Source organism: Syngnathus typhle, linkage group LG9 (genome assembly GCF_033458585.1).
Source record: "Syngnathus typhle isolate RoL2023-S1 ecotype Sweden linkage group LG9, RoL_Styp_1.0, whole genome shotgun sequence".
Lineage (NCBI taxonomy): Eukaryota > Metazoa > Chordata > Actinopteri > Syngnathiformes > Syngnathidae > Syngnathus > Syngnathus typhle.
The window spans coordinates 3,858,216-3,876,782 of record NC_083746.1 but is presented as its reverse complement, the minus strand read 5'-3'; the positions used below and the strand labels follow the sequence as shown (position 1 = coordinate 3,876,782).

General features: G+C 40.1%; 3 protein-coding genes across 3 annotated transcripts; all 3 read left to right on the top strand.

Annotated features, from left to right (window-relative positions):
* Nucleotides 1-285: 285 nt before the first annotated feature.
* si:ch211-184m13.4 (uncharacterized protein LOC798560 homolog) lies at nt 286-3,583 on the top strand. The gene is made up of 3 exons (XM_061287849.1): nt 286-1,495; nt 2,308-2,813; nt 2,914-3,583. The coding sequence occupies exons 1-3, from the start codon at nt 1,165-1,167 to the stop codon at nt 3,076-3,078; spliced, it is 1,002 nt and encodes a 333-aa protein (XP_061143833.1). The 5' UTR covers nt 286-1,164; the 3' UTR covers nt 3,079-3,583.
* A 3,934-nt stretch (nt 3,584-7,517) lies between these two features.
* Nucleotides 7,518-11,517, top strand: gpr183a (G protein-coupled receptor 183a). The gene is made up of 2 exons (XM_061287263.1): nt 7,518-7,636; nt 9,340-11,517. The coding sequence occupies exon 2, from the start codon at nt 9,355-9,357 to the stop codon at nt 10,468-10,470; it is 1,116 nt and encodes a 371-aa protein (XP_061143247.1). The 5' UTR covers nt 7,518-7,636; nt 9,340-9,354; the 3' UTR covers nt 10,471-11,517.
* A 2,560-nt stretch (nt 11,518-14,077) lies between these two features.
* Nucleotides 14,078-17,477, top strand: gpr18 (G protein-coupled receptor 18). The gene is made up of 2 exons (XM_061287264.1): nt 14,078-14,268; nt 16,045-17,477. The coding sequence occupies exon 2, from the start codon at nt 16,060-16,062 to the stop codon at nt 17,041-17,043; it is 984 nt and encodes a 327-aa protein (XP_061143248.1). The 5' UTR covers nt 14,078-14,268; nt 16,045-16,059; the 3' UTR covers nt 17,044-17,477.
* The last annotated feature ends 1,090 nt before the right edge of the window (nt 17,478-18,567 follow it).

Below are 18,567 nucleotides of genomic sequence, written 5' to 3'. Positions count from 1 at the left end.
AATCTTGCAGAAATGCAGCTCGGAGAGCTGAACCAGACTACAGCACCGCAAAGTTATCACTTTATGAATCTACTGAACATCTTTTGAATTTTTCTCAGAAGTCTGAGCTCTAAGTTCATGTCTCCACTCGCTGGTAAATTATGGTACACCACAGGATGTGCGGCTCTGGAAGGAAATTCTTAAAAAAAAAAAAGCAAACCTTTATGTTCTATGTACCACTTCTGAGTGAACATGAAACTTCAAGTTAACCTCTCGCAAGCACATGTGCCACACTGTGTGCATGCACTGGTTGGCACACACTGCAACTACCACTACTACATTGAAATATTTTTTTAGGTTGTTGAAGTTTGTTGGTTCACATTTTGTGTGCTGATTAGTAATGAGTTGAGTTTGATTGTTAATGTCAATGTTTTTGAGGTTTTTATTTGTCTGTTCTTTTTAAGTATAGTTATTAGTTTGTCTGTCGGCTCATTTAAGTTGGTGTTCATTTGTTTTGGTAAGTTGCTCGACAGTGTAGTGTAGTGTAGTGTAGTGTAATTTCGAATAGCTTGTTTGTTCCAATTAGTTTGATGGCGGTTAGTTTGTTGTAGTTAGTTTCCAATTTTTAGATTAGCTAGTTATACCTTGTTTATTTGAAGGACTTATCAGGTTGTTTGTTGGACTTGTTTTAAATATTTATTCCATTTAGTTTGTTAGCCTCATTTGATTTTGTTTTCCTGTTTTTTTGAATTTATGTTGTCAAACAGTTTGAGTTTCGATCATGGTTGTCTCACCCTACATTCGTGCTGTGACCTACAAAAGTAGAACAGTACCAAAATCATACCATTCCCAGACTAAATCTACATATTAAAAAGACAGAATAAAGATTAAAAAGTCCTTCCATCCATTTTCTGTACCGCTTGAAGTGAAGCTGAAAAAATAAAATACACATATCTTATTAGCTAACTTATTGAAACTTGCAATGTAGTGGATTTTTTTTTTGCAGTCTGCGGTATATCAAAAAGCCTGCTTGGTGGTATGCGTGACATGAAAAAGCAGCGATGGAAACCGAGAGCTCCACAGATGGGTTTCCGCGTATCACAACTCTATATGTCATGAGGGGAAGTCCGTTGATTATAATTAATATTGGTGCTTGACGTAAACTACTTTTCCCACTCTATCTCCATGGCTGCTGGCAACGGCACCGTCGGTAATCAGAGCAACTGCGATGTGCTCGTCTACCAGGAAGCCGCCATGGTTCTCGTCCCAGTTTTCTACTCTCTGGTTTTCATTTTCAGCTTGTTCGGCAATGTTTTGGTCGTGGTGGTGATCTGCCAGGGACGGCAGAAGTTAAACTCTACCGCTGTATATCTGCTCAACCTGGCCTTGTCGGACTGCCTGTTCACGCTGACACTACCGGGCAGGATCGTTTACTACATCCGCCGCTTTGACTGGCCCTTTGGTGACCTACTCTGCAGGATTAGCACACTCCTCTTTTACACCAACACATATGCAGGTAAACAGGACGGCCAATGCTAAAAAATGCTTCTAACATGAATATGGAATCGGAACATTCAAAACATCTTCCAATGCAGGGGTGTCAAACTAATTTTTGTCGCGAGCCGCATAGTTTCCTTCGGAGGGCATTATGACCATCAACAAACTGATGAATTAAGTTTGAAACTAGTAAAAACTGTTCAAATATTTTTAAAAGATCATTGGTAACAAAAATTCTATTTTTGAAAAGCGAAGACAATTTGTAACTTTAGTATTGCCACGTGAAGTTGATGTACAATTTGTCTTTGTGTCATGGAAGGAATGGAGCTGGGGGACCAAATGCAGCTTGGACCAGGGTTTATTGAAGGAACTCAAAAGACAAAACTATACATGCTAGCGACGTGAATAACTGAACAGAAAGACAAGATAAAGACAAGATAAAGAGAAGAAAGACGATGACAGAGGAGAACAATCCGACAGGGAGTGACACGCAGACAGGACTTAAATACATGACAGGTAACGGCGATTACAGGAGGGGAGGGGCGAGCACACAGACACGCAAACCAAAACTATGACATTAAAACAAGGAAACAAAATGTGACAGATCTTGAAGGCCACATAAAATGATATGGCTAGCCCTATCTGGCCCCCGAGCCTTGAGTTTAACACCTATGCTCTAATAGCTATGACTTTAAAATACAACTAACTTACCAGAGAGAGAAAGAAAAAAAAACATCATAAAATCTACATCTTCCATTATTCATTTTCTCATGTGCTTAGTTTTGTAATTTGCTTCTAGTAAAGTTTACAATCCAGTATTAATTCCCTCAGGTATTGCCTTCATGACCTGCATCAGCCTGGATCGCTATCTGGCTGTGGTACACCCTCAGCGGCTGCACTGCCCGCGTCGGGTCAAGATGGTCCGCCGGATCTGTTGCTTGGTTTGGGCTCTAGTGTCCGCTCAGGTTGCTCCTCTGCTGTTCCGCAACATGCTGCAGCATCACGATGGCAGACGGACCTGCATGGAGTACTTCAACCTCAATAGCTCCCGGTGGATGCCGTATTTCCTGATCTTGGGATGTGTCATCTCCTTCTGCTGCCCGCTTGCTGCCATCCTGACCTCCTACGTCAGCGTCCACCTGAAGTTGCGGGCGGCAGCCGAGCGGAACCCCGCCTCGAGAAAGAACCAACGAACCAACGTCATCATCCTCCTCATCCTGCTCACCTTCATTGTGTGCTTCAGCCCGTACCACCTCAACGTGATGCAGTTCATGTGCCGAAGTATTCACCATGAGGTCTCGTGTGAGGAGCAGAGGGGCTTTAAGTTGTCTTCCCAAGTAAGACATCAACTGATTGGCCATCTTTTTTCACGCATATAAGATCAGTTTTTCCGATACAAACTCACCACTAGTAATAATAATGATCATCTTGTTACAGATTACTGTCTTGCTCATGAATTTCAACTGCTGCTTGGACCCGATCATCTACTTCTTCGCCATTAAGACCCACAAGGAAATGTTGAGCCTTCTTAAGGGCCGCCTGTGCCCTTCCTCCAACGCTACCTCATCCGAAAGAGCCAAAAGCACCAGCAGCAACAGCTGAGAAATCAACACAGCGTAATCCAGGGGTGTCAAACTCATCTTTTTGGCGGGCCCCATTGTAGTCATAGCTTCTTTCGGAGGGCCAACCCAAATAAATGTATGAGCACCTCATATTCATATATATATATATATCCAGTAAAAGCTACAAAATAAACTGACAAATAACTCGTTTTCAAATCAGACAAGTGAAAACTGGTCAAATATTAAAAAAAAAAAAAGTGAAGACAATTTGCAATTCTAATAATGACACGAATTTGGTGCACAATTTGTCTTCGCGGGGCCACATAAAATAATGTGGAGGGCCATATCTGGCCCCCGTGCCTTGAGTTTGACACCTGTGGCGTAATCCATCAAGCTTTTATCACTACTGTTGTTTTGGTGCAACCTAATATTTGATAAATATTTTTAATACCTTCCCTGTATATTTGGCAGAACACTCTTGTCAAAGACGCTTTTGGTACATTTGTGACAAAATTGAGCCAATTAAATTCAACTCGACAACATCAGTCACCTTCTTTACCTGTTTAAAACACATCACAACCTCAGAACGGAAACACTTTCCTGGAAGAGAGCGTGGGAGGATTTGATGCCACATCCTTATTTAACGTTCCTCTACACCCCTCACACACAAGCGCGTGTGTGTGGAGTACATGTTGGCACAAGTCTAACTTGTGGTTTATATAGTATATACGTATACTTTCTGTAACTCTTATTCATTTTGCTTCTCAAACATCACTGTTTTTGTCTGCTTAATAATATATTTAACTGAAATTCCTGATCCGAACAACCAATGATTTATAAAAGGAAAATCTTGAAAATGATCAGGGGTGCCTAAACTTTTGCATATGACTGCACATGCATATGTAGATAATGCCCTCTATTATTTCTCAACAGACATTTTAGTCCCTGCCATTTGATATTTTGCTGTCCTCCTGTGTCTTCTTGCAGTAAGTGCAAGCTTCTTGCTCGCTGAGCCCGTTAACATCCACCAAAGCGGTAACGCCTCTCTACTGCCAGAGCATGGCATTGTTTCCCCAAATACTGCCTCAAAGTCCAACAGGAACTGCACAATCATGCAGATTCATCCATTCTCTGTACCAATTGTCTTCATAGGGTTGCGGGTGAGCCGGAATCTATCCCAGGCGATTTTGAACTGGTCGCCAGCTAATTGTTGGGCACATACAGACAACAAACATTCGCACTACGATTCACACCGAGGAACAATTCACGAGCCTTCAATGAGTGATGGTTTTTGAAAAAAAAAAAAGAGGAAGCCAAAGAGCCAGTAGAATACTCTCGCACGCACGGGGAGAGCATGCACAGTCGACACAGGAAAGATTCAAACCCCAAAAGTCAAATTTGTCAACTACAATATACTTGCATCACACCATCATACCAACCAAATACCTGTAACATGTCCTACCACTATATTGGAAGAACATTTGCCTCACCATACTATAATAATGGTACAGCGGAACCCCGATTTAACGGACACGGAACCAGGAGCCCCCAGATTCAAATTGTCCAATTGACTTTGTTACCAACCAACCAATAGGTCCTATGACAAACTGCACAAAAGTTTAAACCACCATCAGGAGTGACATCACAGAAAACGTCATCATACCTCAAGAAAACTTTTAAAACAAATCAGGAGAGGATTCAGTTTTTCATTAGATGAAAAAGCATCCTCACATTCAAAGCAGTAGCACCTGCCACACACTGGGCAGGAGCTGTTGATTGACGGTCACACACACATAGCAGCTAGCTGCAAATGAAAAACTCCCGGTGTTCACACCAGCGTACAACTGATGATGCCATTTTATTGAACCACAAACAAGGCACAATGATCAAGAAGGAAGCGTATTTCCCTAGCTGCTGTACTTTTATTATAATAAAGTCAAAGTCTGTTTTATTATCAATTTCTTCACATGCCAAGACACACAAAGAGATCTACTACAAATAGAATAAAAGTTTCTTCAATTGGAATAAATCTGGAAGGATTTAAGATAAATTCCCCCCTGTCATCTGAGAGTTTTGAGGTGCTGTTTTGTTCGAAACAAGGAGCAAGCCACAGTCGCTTCCTGTGCAAATACTGCAATCAACCGCATCTTAAACTAATCAGCTCAGTGTCACGCTTGTCGCTTGTTTATCTGTGCATTGCACTCACTAACGTCAGTCATATGTCGTTAATACTGATAAGTGTCACAATGAGATGAGATTGTGATGAACATTTGCTCTAACTGCATTCAGTCAGGATAAACATGACATACTAACTATATATATATGTATGTATATATATATATATATATATACACACACACACATACACATATACCCACACATACATACATACATACACGCATGTACCGTAATTTTCGGACTATAAGTCGCACCGGAGTATAAGTCGCACCAGCCATACAATGCCCAAAAAAGTGAAAAAAAACATATATATGTATATAAGTCGCTCCTGAGTATAAGTCGCCCCCCCCCACCCAAACTATGAAAAAAAACGCGATTTATAGTCCGAAAATGACGGTATACCACAAAAGACGCATTAAAATGGAGATATTTCAACAGAGGATTTCCTTTGACATGTGTCTCTTTCACAACAGGATGTGCGCCGTCATGATGGGCTGGAGATGCTCGGACGCATGACCTCCCATTCACTTTGTCATCACTAGCATCATAACTTGTTGCATGTTGAAAATCCAAAAAGTGGTGTGAGAACATACTTTTCCTAGGGCATTGTTGTGTAAAAATAGATCAGGCGGCACAGCGGGGCCATGCGCGGCCTGTCAGCGAGGGGTAGGACCGTCGGAGAGGCCCCCAGTGAGTCACAAGCACACGTCTCGGCCATGAGGAAGTCAGAGCGCTTCCTCTGCCTCTCCGCCGGACTTGTTTTGAACAAACGATGGTTGGGGTCATTAACGCAGAAAATACAACCGCGACAATTGTAAGCACTTAAGAAAACAGTCCCTCCCACTTCCCAAACTGTACCATGTCAAATTATCTTGATTTTGGGCCGGATGGCATCATGGTATCCAGAGATTTTTAAGAACAACACCCACTCACACTAAGTATATTTGGTGCACTTACTCAATGTACAAAAAAATAATAAACTCACTGCAAAAAGTGTACCAAAAAAAGTCAAGACTTGACAGACACATTAACACATTTTTGCTCCTCTTATTTATTATGTTATTTGTTGATTTATTATTTATTCACCACTCTTATTTATTCATTGTTTGTGCCTTCTTGTTTTTATTTTTTTGTGTGTTGTTTACTTGTATGTATATTGTGTACTATGTCTCGTCACCGTGGGATAGTGGGAACGTAATTTTGATTTCTTTGTGTGTCTTGGCATGTGAAGAAATTGACAATAAAGCAGACTTTGACTTTGATTATCACTTCAATCATCTCGAGTGATGTTGAGGGAGTATTTGTAGTTCTCAGCAAAAACATGTATACTGTTAAAGTTGGACATCACAAATGACATCCTTTGTGCGTGGTGAATATCAGTTGCAAGGGAAGTGATTCACAGATGTGAAAATCACAGCTAGTAAACAACAGGTCCATACTTGATCAAAAATACAAATTAATGCTTAAAAGCAGTTGAAACGTATCCATATATTGTGTTTTGGTGAAATCTGGTTTTGTTTCAAAATAAAGTGTCTCAATGTGTTTTGTTGCTTGGACTTTCTTGACACTTAACAGTATTGGAACTTTAGATTTGAAAATGATTAGCACAATTTTAAAATGAAAATAGCTTAAGTAACGGATGCCTTGTCGACAGGCAAACATACACACTGCTCCGTCTGACACTTTTAAAGGAAACGTGGAACTGGTAATGTGGAATACAATTTTTTGACTGGGCTACATCATTCGATACATACTGTGCAAAGTCATAGTTTTTTTTTTTCTCTAATCTATAACCTGTAAACTCAAGTACTGTACCATAATCAGTGACTTTTTAAAGGAACAACCTGAAATCAGTTTACTTTTTCAAAGATAACTCATAGAATGAATAGATTTGTTTTGTCTTCGTCTGTGATAAATACACAACATTTAACCTCACAAGTGCAGTTATTTTTGTGATTGTATTTCTTGAGGCATTAAAAATGTGGGGAGAAAATGGATCTTGGTCAATCAAAATATTCAATCTTTGCACATCATTAAAGTGGATTTGAAACTGAAAATTACAGAGAATTTGATTGTTGAGTAGTGATTTGAGTAGCGTGGCACAGATTTGATCCAGCTGTAACCGCAAAGTGCACAAACAAATTGTAATGAACCACTAGTTCTTCACTAACTTGCAGGATTAGTTCTAATTATGGTAAGCACAAGTAAGGATGGAGTTGGAGGGTGGTAGTGAAGTAGTGGATGGGGTGGTGCTGGGTGGGTGTGTGCAACAACAGGATATTTTGTCACCATGGTCACTGGCAGCAAATCAGCATGTCTTGTTTTGTGCATGTGGCGCGCAGGAGGGCCAAGCGAAAGGGAAGCCCTCTCGTTGGGTGCCATGTGCGGTGGAGCCAAAGAAGAAACCGCTCAACTTTGAGGTAAGCTCACTTCTCCTGCTTAGATATTAAATTCTACATAGTCAGTTATGGAAGGTACTATAATGACATTCGTGGTATGACCAAACTTGTTTGATACGTTTTGTGAAAAAAGAACAGATTAACTCGAAGTGCAGTTTCACATCACTTTGGCCAGAAATTTAAAAGTTTGAGAAATAAATGTGATTTGTCAAAAAACATTAAAGGTGTCTTTCACAATTGGAAAGTTAAGATGTTAAGTTGAACTCTTAAAATAAGTTACAATGCTCTGAATGTGCCAGCCAGCACAAAGAAACAGCAAGAATGCAAGCTCACTTCCTCGAGTGCAAGGCAATCTTTGTTTTGCTGCCCCACTGCACCAGGATTCTGCTGCCACGTCAAAGTTTGCTCAATATATATATATATATATATATATATATATATTTTTTATTTTTTATTTTTTTTTCCAATTGAATGAATGAACGTGAAAAAGTAACAAAACCGAATGTATTTCTTATATAAATACATAAAATGAGAAATGATGGATATTGTTTTTATGATAAATTATAACTGCATTCAATTTGGATATACGTTTAACAGTCATCAAATATGCTCTGGACTCACCTAGGTGAATATCTGTGATATCATTTTTAACTTTTACCATTTTTAACACACACTAACATTTTAACACAAATGTATTAGAACACAAAAAATGAAAGCATAAAATGCAGAGAAAAATAAATAAATGTATTGTCTGCATCTTGTATGTGTCTTTAAAAAGCCTGGTGGGGTGGCACGTGACATCGGTGGGTTTTTGAGAGTCTGGGTGTAAGCTGTGGTCCACCACAGGTGTATGGACATTTTGTTTGTGTTTTACTGTTCTTTTTGTGTGCAAAGATAGCTGAAGTGGCTGTGGCTCAGTTTATTACACGCAAGGGAATTTCAGTATGCAAGTATACTGTAAACTCCCCTAAAACAAAAAACAGATTGCCACGATAGAGGGGATTTTCACAATGAACAAGTAGTTACTGTACATTCCATAAAATAATCTGCAATCAACCCGGTGAGCACCAGTGAATTTTGAAAGTGAGGAATCAATGTTTGAATACAAGAGTGCTGAATTCCAAGGCCACTATTAGCTATTTTCACCAAGTACAACATTTCACTAGAATGTCCTCCACCAAAACCTAGAAAACAGATGAACATCTGCCTCTGAGTTCTGAAGTATGGGCTTTGAATCTCTACTTTGGCATTCATGTGTGGAGTTGTTGTTCCATTTTTTATCCGATACTCCAGGTATCCTCCACATTCCAAAAAAATGCTTGGTAGATTTACTGAAGATTCGTATTTGTCCATAAATTGGGAGCGCGACAGGTTGTGTATTTGTGCCCTTTGCTTGACTGGCAACCAGTTCAGGGTGTGCTCTTCTTCTTGCTCAAAGTAATCCCCAGCAACTCTAAGCGGTCCACGAGAAAGGAAGAACGGATATGTGTTGTGTCTTCATATTTGTCGAATTGTTACAGTCCAACGTCTACTGTTATGTCACAAAAATAAACTTTAACGGAAGCAGCTGTAGTCACGGAAAGGAGCAATAATTATGCATACTTCCTCTTTGAAAAAATTCTTTAGATCATGTGGATCCATTTTGTTTTCCAAGACAAAGGGTCAAACACATGACTTTTTATGACCTTTAACAAACACTGTTTTATTCTGTTTCACTTTCAAAGAATCACAACCCCAAGATGGGATCCCCCGCTTCTCCTGTGATGGATGACCACAACGGCTCCACTTGCGATACCCTGTACGCCCACAGGAGCTACGCGCGTGTTTTCATGCCACTCGTCTACTGTGTGGTCTTCCTGGTGGGCCTGCTAGGCAACGCCTTAGCACTGCACGTCATCCGCCCCAACTTGAAAAAGATGAACTCCACCACCTTGTATTCGCTCAACCTGGTGATTTCGGACATCCTCTTCACGCTGTCACTTCCTGTGAGGATCACATATTACGCGCTGGGCTTCCACTGGCCCATGAGTGAGGCTCTGTGCAAAATCTCAGGCCTCATCTTCTACATAAACACCTACGCAGGTGTCAACTTCATGACCTGCCTGAGCATTGACCGCTTCATCGCCGTCGTCCTCCCCCTGCGCTTTTCCCGGCTGCGCAATGTTCGCAACGTGCGCTACATCTGTGTCGCCGTGTGGCTGTTGGTCCTGGTCCAGACCCTCCCGCTTCTCGGTATGCCAATGACCAACGACGAACCGGACGGCTTCATCACCTGTATGGAATACCCGAATTTTGAGAAGGTAGACCACATTGCCACCATCCTAATCGGCGGCGTCTTCCTCGGTTACGTCATCCCCGTAATAACCATCTTGGTGTGCTATTCCATCCTTTGCTCCAAACTCCACTCCACGGCGAAGGCCAACCACTTGACCGAAAAGTCAGGGCGCAGCCGTAAGGCCATTGGTGTCATCTGTTGCGTGTCCCTGGTCTTCGTAGTCTGCTACAGTCCCTATCACATCAACATCCTGCAGTACATGGTCCGAAAACTCGTGTCCAGCCCGGACTGCGCCGACCTCACCGCTTTTCAGGTGTCGCTGCACATCACGGTGTGTCTGATGAACCTCAACGCCTGCTTGGACCCCTTTGTTTACTTCTTCGCCTGCAAAGGTTACAAGAGGAAACTCCTGAAGCTGCTGAAGCTGGATGTCAGCATATCTATCTCTAGCGTTGCCAGAACTTCACCCGAAATCTCTTCCAAGGACATTATTGAAGGCAACAAGATCCCGCTCAGCGGTTCCGCTTTGGGCTCAACCAAAGAGCGTCTGATGGAGAGGAGACCGCAGCTGTACGTGTAAACAAGAATAATGGCGGGATCCGAGCAAAGACTTTTCAGGCCATAGTCGTCCGATATCCACGAGGAGTTTTTAAGGTGTCATCATGGGCAACAGATGTTTTGTGAACAGCTTAGAACTTTGATGGTTTACCTCTCAAGAACATCCCTGTGAAAAGTTGTGCAATGACAGCAACGAGTAAACATTGTAAGAACATCGACCAACTTCAGGCTGTGAACTCTTTGCCAGTATTACCGTATTTTCCGCACTATGAGGCGCACCGGATTATAAGGCGCACCTTCATTGAATGGCCCATTTTAAAACTTTGCCCATATATAAAGATATATACATTTGGCCCGCGGGCCAGACTTTGGACACGCCTGCTGTAGTGGCTAAATATTGGTGCATATATAAGGCGCACCTGATTGTAAGGCGCACTGTTGGCTTTTGAGAAAATTGGAGGTTTTTAGGTGCGCCTTATAGTGGGGAAAATACGGTACTTAATTTTTGAATTTTTACCTGCAACTTCCAGAAGTATGAACATTTAAAACTGTAATTAGCAATTTTCACGTAGTATGATCATATTCACCGCCACACAGTATTAGCTGACCATGTAGTACATTCCATAGCAACAGACTGGAGAAAAATGGTGAAGAAGAGATCAAATGCATTACAGACGTAAAAATCGGAGGATTGACAATCTTGGTGATGGTGATACGTTTTCATTGACAAAGCGGACCGGGGAAAACCTTTGGACATATTTCACGCTCTATATACGACTAGATGGAATATGAAGCCAAGATATGATATAATATTGACGATTTAAAGAGAAAGTTGACACGACAAATGTTTTGAGTATGCGGGATTACTATCGTCTTTCGATAGTTTCGAAGTGAATTTAGTGAGATGTTGCTTTCTAATTGAGAGAGTGGATGTGGTTATCGCGACATAATTTTACTGTAGGTGTTAGCACGCAGCTAGAGCCAAAACACTCTCTTCATGTATATTTGCTATTGTGAATTGAAAAAAAGCCTGTTCAACAACTTTGGAAATAAAGTTATGACAAGCCTGTGTCAGTTGAAGATTTTTGAGCAATTTATAATATGATGTGTTGGTGTTTTTCATTATGTGGGATATTAACATTTTCTTTACAAGCTCTCATAATTGTTATTTTTGCAATCAGAAACTTCCTTGGTTTATTTTAGTCAGAAAATGATCATTGTTCTGGTTTTGAAAGTGATCTAAAAGTATCCACAATGTGTGACAGAAAGGCATGTGAGTCACATGATGATGTTGAATTACCCAACGTTACATCATTCAAGTGTGACTAAATTGTATGTTGGGCATCATCTTTGGGGATTACAAGAGGTATAAAGCCCACACACAAATGATTTGATGTGAATATTTGTGGCTGTCTCTCACTCATAATTGTGTGATAATTTAAGTCAGTCATGAGCAATAAACAAGAGTTGGGAAGCCACAGCTGGGCCCTCCAGGGGCAGTTTTAAAAGTTGCGTGACTCGGTCAAGGTCACATCAGCCATGATGAGTGCTGAGGGATGTCCCAATGTTTTTCCTGTTGGTCTGCACAGGATCTACTCTTTCATCAGCAACCCCGCTTCTCTCCACCCGCTTTGGGGCCAAGGCTAGCTCGAATCATTAATTTAAATAAAGAGTGTTTGTATGCGCTACAATGACGACTGACAACCTTAACCTTACTTAAAGATGCAGGTGAAGGTCCAAACGTTTGGATACTATTTTTTTTCCTGAATATTCTAGCTGATATATATATTTTTTTTGCATACTGAAGTATATGTGTGTGCGTGTACATATATTTAACTTTAAACAAATAAAATACCTACATTTATATAATTTGATTTACTGTATAGTTACATATGAATTTAATTATATAAATTGATAAAGTTAAGATACATATATTTTGAAATGTAACCATTATATTTCAACAAAATAGTTCACTTAATTGTTTGATTTCCTTTTTACGTTTTGTCTCATCATCTCATCATTAGATGCAAAGTATCCCAATTATTACCTATGAATACATACATTTATGCACTTTTAAAAATATAATTTGTCTTCCTTGTAGACGCTATAGTAATACATATTTTAAAATGCAACCATGTTTTTGCTGGTTGCGTTGCAGTAATTACACTGAGCCTTTAGAGAGCAGTATATACTAGAGGATGGAGGGAATTTCACCCATGCATGTCATTTGGTTGATTGTTGTGGCTTGTGTTAGTCAAAGTAATCATCTTTTAGAATAAAAGAAAAAGTGGAATAATGGAAATAGTAGTAGATTGATAAACAGCAATTTATTTGTGGAGTGGAATACTTAGTAAAAGAAGACAACATGACAAGTATCAAGGGGAAAAAAAAAAAAAAAAAAGAGCTGACAGGTTGTTGTCATAACAACATATTGCTGTGAACACAAAGCACCATCTGCTTGGGACCTTTTTAAAACTCATTGAGGGGAGAAGTCGATAGATAATTAGGAATTAGATTGAGGAGCTCCCATATAAATAACAAGGATGATGAAAGTACGTTGGCATTTAAATGAAGCTGGAGCATCAAAACAAGCTGTGTGCAGAACATCTGTGTGGCCACCGTTCCGAATTTAACTCACATTTTAGGGAAAAGCACAAACATTATCAGGGGTCCCCATTTTTTCTTGCGCGGTACACCACTTTAATGTCATATTCTGATGAACGGCATATAAGCAAATCAAAAGAAATGATTGAGTATCTGATTGACCATTTGTTATAGTATTAAAGATAATAAAAAATATTTTGTGGAAAAGAAAACATTTTCCAGTTTTCGTTGCATTAGTTTACTGTGCTTTAGTAAAACCTTACTGGTTGAAGCCTTCCAAATGGCCACGATTATCCCCCATTGTGAAAATGTTTCTTAGAGCCATCCATCCATTATCCAAACAGCTTTAGGCAATTGCCTACGGGCAATTTGGAGTGCTCATTCAGCCTAACGTTAATGTTTTTGGAACGTGGGAGGAAACTGGAGTACCCGGAGAAAACCCACACAAGCACATGCAAATTCCGGTGAAAGGTCGGTGCCGGATTCGAACCAACAACCTCTGCACGTGGACGTGCTAACCAGTCGACCACCATGCTTCTTAGATGAATATCTAAATTTTATTGCAAGTTACAAACATGACCAGAGAGGTAAACCGTTCATATTCTAAAGAAATTTAAAAAATCTATTTGAGTAAATAGTCCAAGAACATTAACAGGTGGAGCTTATTGATACTCCAGTCTTTATTTGGCCTCCATTGCCCATCTCTACTCTCAATTACAATGTGCATTAAACGGGCTGACCTTGAAGTTTCACCTCAGGTAGACTCTGTGCATTCATTAAGTTGCCACTGTGCAAAAAGAAAAAAACAAAACATTTTGTAGCACCGGCTTGAAGTGTCTATTACAGCCGTCTTATTTCTTGTTTATATGGCAACTGCCTGAACATCCTGTTTTTAATTACTTCTCTGCTGCAGCAGATGCTTCTCGCCGGCAACCTGCTGCGGATGACTCCCCCGAGAGCTAATAGGCTGTGACAGACCCCACTTTTCCAATCAATAACTCGCCCTAAATCTGCCAAGGCTCTGCCTGCCAAACACAGCGCCCCTGCTTCTTATGGCGCATCATTTTCTTTAAAGGGGAGCAATTGCGGATGGCGACAACAGACACCGCAGAGGGAGAAAGTACACGCAGAGGATGTGACATCACTAAACTAGCGCTTCCTTATATTGACTGCTGGATGCTCAGTGGTGCAACAGAGCATTTGGGTGATTGTTGTGGTAAGCTGCAGCTTTTTGTGATCATTTGTGGCATTTATTATTCTTTATAAGATCTAGTACTTGGTGTTTTTTTTTTTTTAATTAATTGAATTGAATTTTTGACCCACAATTCTAATATCTTTTGGGCTTTGCAATGGTGTGTTACCTCATATATCTGTCAGCGCACAGTACAGAAGATAGTAGCAGCGATGCCATCACATGATTTCTTATGAAGGCCCGGTCTACAAAGAAACAATGTCACTTCCACATTTTGCACCACCACACTACTTTTATTTGAGTTATTTATTCTTTTTAACTTGTACAGTATGCAGACAAGAAAATATTTTTGTAGATTTATCATAAGAATATACACGTCTTCTCACTGTCATTACTTTGTTCTATATTTAAGCGTGAATGATGCACTGTTTCGATGTGAGGTGGAAGATTTTTTTTTTTTTTCTATTTAAATGACTTTCAGTTTTATGTGGAGTTCCACAGCAAGACATCTTCCTGTATTTTGTGGGCAGAAACCCCCACTTCATTATACAGCGACATAGAGAAGTAACTTTTTATACGTGTGCGTGCGTGTATTTATACACACTACCGTTCAAAAGTTTGGGGTCACAAAATTGTTTGGGTGACCCCAAACTTTTGAACGGTAGTGTATACATTTATTTAGATAATTCTTTACAGATTATATATATAATTTTCTGTGTAAAAAATCTTATAATACATATGTATACTTATATTCATAGATTATATATATAATCTTATACAAATATAAGATATAATTTATAATATTTAATTCATAATATTTTATTATAATAATATTTACACTACCGTTCAAAAGTTTGGGGTCACCCAAACAATTTTGTGACCCCAAACTTTTGAACGGTAGTGTCTATATATATATATTTGATCATTTACACGTGTCATGAATAAGTGGGGCAGGGCGACCAAATGCAGCTTGGACCAGGGTCTATTGGAGGGAAGGGAAGTGGGCAAGAAAAGAGACAGAGACTTACGGACAGCAGACAGGCAAACAGAAGTCCACTCGGACGCGGAACAGAATCTGACCGTGAGCCTCCACACAAGACCAGGACAGGAACACTAGGCCCAGACACAGATCGGAGACAACAGTAGACACCAACAAGGAGGAACACACATGCAGGGTTTAAATACATGAGGGAACAGGTGACAGATATTACGGTAATGGAGGGGTGCGGCTGAGGGAAGTCGCCGGCCGAGCGTGCTCTGGCACGGACGGGCGTGACAACATGTCCATTTGTTTTTTTCTCGATATTTTTTGGGGTCAGGTTGACATGATCCGGACGTCGTGGCCAACTGGCTGAGCTTTACCAAAACTCATTGCAAATATTTTAAGCTAGATAAACTCAATACATTACATATTAGGGATGTTACAATTCACTCAAGCCTGAAATTTGATTTTCAGTTTGCGATTTCGATTCATTTTTTGGGGATGAAATCAATGACTCATTTCATAACCAAAAGATGTTTTTATATTAACAAACGCATTTTGTCCTTATTAAAACAGTAACCTTTTTCCTTTTATTGTATTTGACATGTTATTTCCCTATCAAATATTAAAATCAAGTTCGAACCCTTTGGACTTTTTATCCATTATGTAGTTTTGATCTGACCAAAAAAGAAACTGCATTTTCTTTTTTATTCTTATTGGAATGAAATTACAAACAAAAAAGCTATGAGTCACTTTTTAATTAGTCAATTGAATATAGGGAGTATTTATGATTGTTTTGTGTTTATTTTTCACTGTAGAATACACTCTTCAGTATGACACTGCTTCCAAACTCTTCCCAGGCGTGGCTTTTGGTTGAGCACCGTACATTAGGCCTGGTCATCTACAGCTTCATTTTCCTCATTGGACTCGTCGTCAACACGACAGCTTTGTGGGTGTTTGTCTTGACCACCAAGAGGCGAAGCTCCGTAAACATCTACATGATAAACATTGCACTAGTGGACCTGACTTTCATCCTGATGCTCCCCTTTCGCATGGTCTACCTCCAATGGGACTTCTGGCCCTTCGCCGACTTCTTCTGCCGTGTCTGCGCCACTCTCAATATCTTCTACCCATGTATCGCTCTGTGGCTTTTTGCTCTGATCAGCGCCGATCGCTACGCAGCCATCGTGCAACCCAAGCACAGTAAGGAGCTAAGGAACGTCACCAAGACAGTAGTGGCGTGCCTCGGGGCCTGGCTCATGACCTTGGGCGGCACCGCATCCTTGCTCTTCTCAGATGACGATCCCGATGTCATTGGCAACTTCACCACCTGCCTCAAAATGGTAGATTTTGTCTACCTGCACCACAACGATCCGGTCAATTTCACGCGAATGGCATTTTTCTTTCTTTTGCCTATCTGCATTATGATAGGCTGTTACGTAGTCATCGTGTACAAACTGATCTGCGGGAACGCTTCCAAACTCAAACCCAAAGTGAAACGGAAGTCCATCCGCATCATCATCACGCTAATCGTGCAGATTCTGGTGTGTTTTGTGCCGTTTCACGTATGCTTGCTGCTCCATTTAGTAGGGCTGGACAAAGATGAGGCATTCAGGACGTGGGCCGTGGTTTCTACGTTCCTCATGAACACGAGCACTGTTTGGGACATCATTCTCTACTATATTGTCTCCAAGCAGTTCCAGGATAGGGTTTTTAGTGTGATCCTGTACCGTAACTACCTGCGAAGCGTCCGCAGAAAGAGCATGCGCACAGGGAGCATGCAATCTATGAGCAACGTGACGAGCGCCATGCTTTGAAACAACAATGAAATACGAAATGTGAATTTTCAAACAAGTCAGCAAGATTCAGCACTTCTGCTGCACAGTTCTGAGTTTCAATGAAGACTCTAGATCACAGGTGTCAAACTCAAGGCCCAGGGGCCAGATACGGCCCGCCACATCATTTTATTGGGTTTCCCCAATTTAAATCAGTGAATTATGGGCACAATTTCCAGTTTGAACCTGAATTGACATTTTACTTTATTTACATAATAACAGTTACAAACTGTTCAGAAACATTACCTGACTAAAAGCTTGTGTCCGTCATACATGAAATTATACCTGATTTTTTTGTGACACTCTAATGGTTGTTGTGATGCAAGCACAAAGTTCAATACGCTTTGTGGGCTTTCAGTCCACAAAATGAAAGGTGACCTTTTCAAAATAAATAAATTCATTTTTCTGGTTTCTTATCTGTGGGTAGGCTCTGGAAAGTGTACCATTTCTCACACCTGCACCCGGGGTGCATGTTCAACATAAATAATCTTTGTTGACACAGGTTCAACTTTTTTGTTACAACCACCAACAGTGCAAAAACTTCCCAAACTGTGCACATCTTTGAATACTATGGATATTAAATTGTTTTGTAATGTAAACTTTTTTTTTTTTGTTAAAAAAAAAAAAAAAGGTTGACTTTTTTTTTTTAATTAACTTAACAAACTACCTCATAAAAACTTTGATCTTACATTTTGGACAATTTCGATTTAAATTTGACAATAATTAAGTGATATGAAATTGGTCATTGTCACAGCAAGATTTATGTAGTAAATATAATAGCCAGGTGATGGCAGCACAGCACAGATAGTTGTACATCAAGACAAAGAAAACTTTCTTCATATCCAATTGGAAAAAGTGGAAGGGTTGATGTATGTATTTATTTTACTACGACAAATGGAGGTTGTTAACCTCTACGGCCATCACAACAATGCTGCAGCAAGCATGTTATTGATTGCATGTTAAATGATTCAGACGCTCAAAGTGCATTTACAGTAACATCATCAGGAGAGGTCAGTGAGGCTAAGAGACAACGACATGAGAACTGCCAACTGGATTGGATGCTTTTCATGTGGGAATGCAATCATTGTGCTCCTTGTAGGTGAAGGGAAGAAGTGGTTGCATCGCAGGTAAAAAAAGAACAATGAAAAAAAAAATCTCTATCCACCAATTTTCACGTTTTGTTGTATAGTATTCATCCAATCAATTTTGAATATTGCGAGTGTACCAAAAAAGCACCCATTCTGATTCAAATTTCTTTTTTTTAAACCTGATTTGGAGGTAAGTGGTTTAGAATGCTTTCACAAACTAAATGGGTCACGGGTGAGCTGGAGCCTTTCCCAGTTGACTGGTCGACAATCGCATGCCGGTTACGACATACAATATTTCAAAACAAGCTGGCCAGTTTCTGTCAAAGGAGTGGCCTTATCTTATAGCTCCATGTTGGTTTAAAAAGACATCACACTCATAATTTCTGAGCAAGTGTCAAAGATTGGAATATTGTTTTCA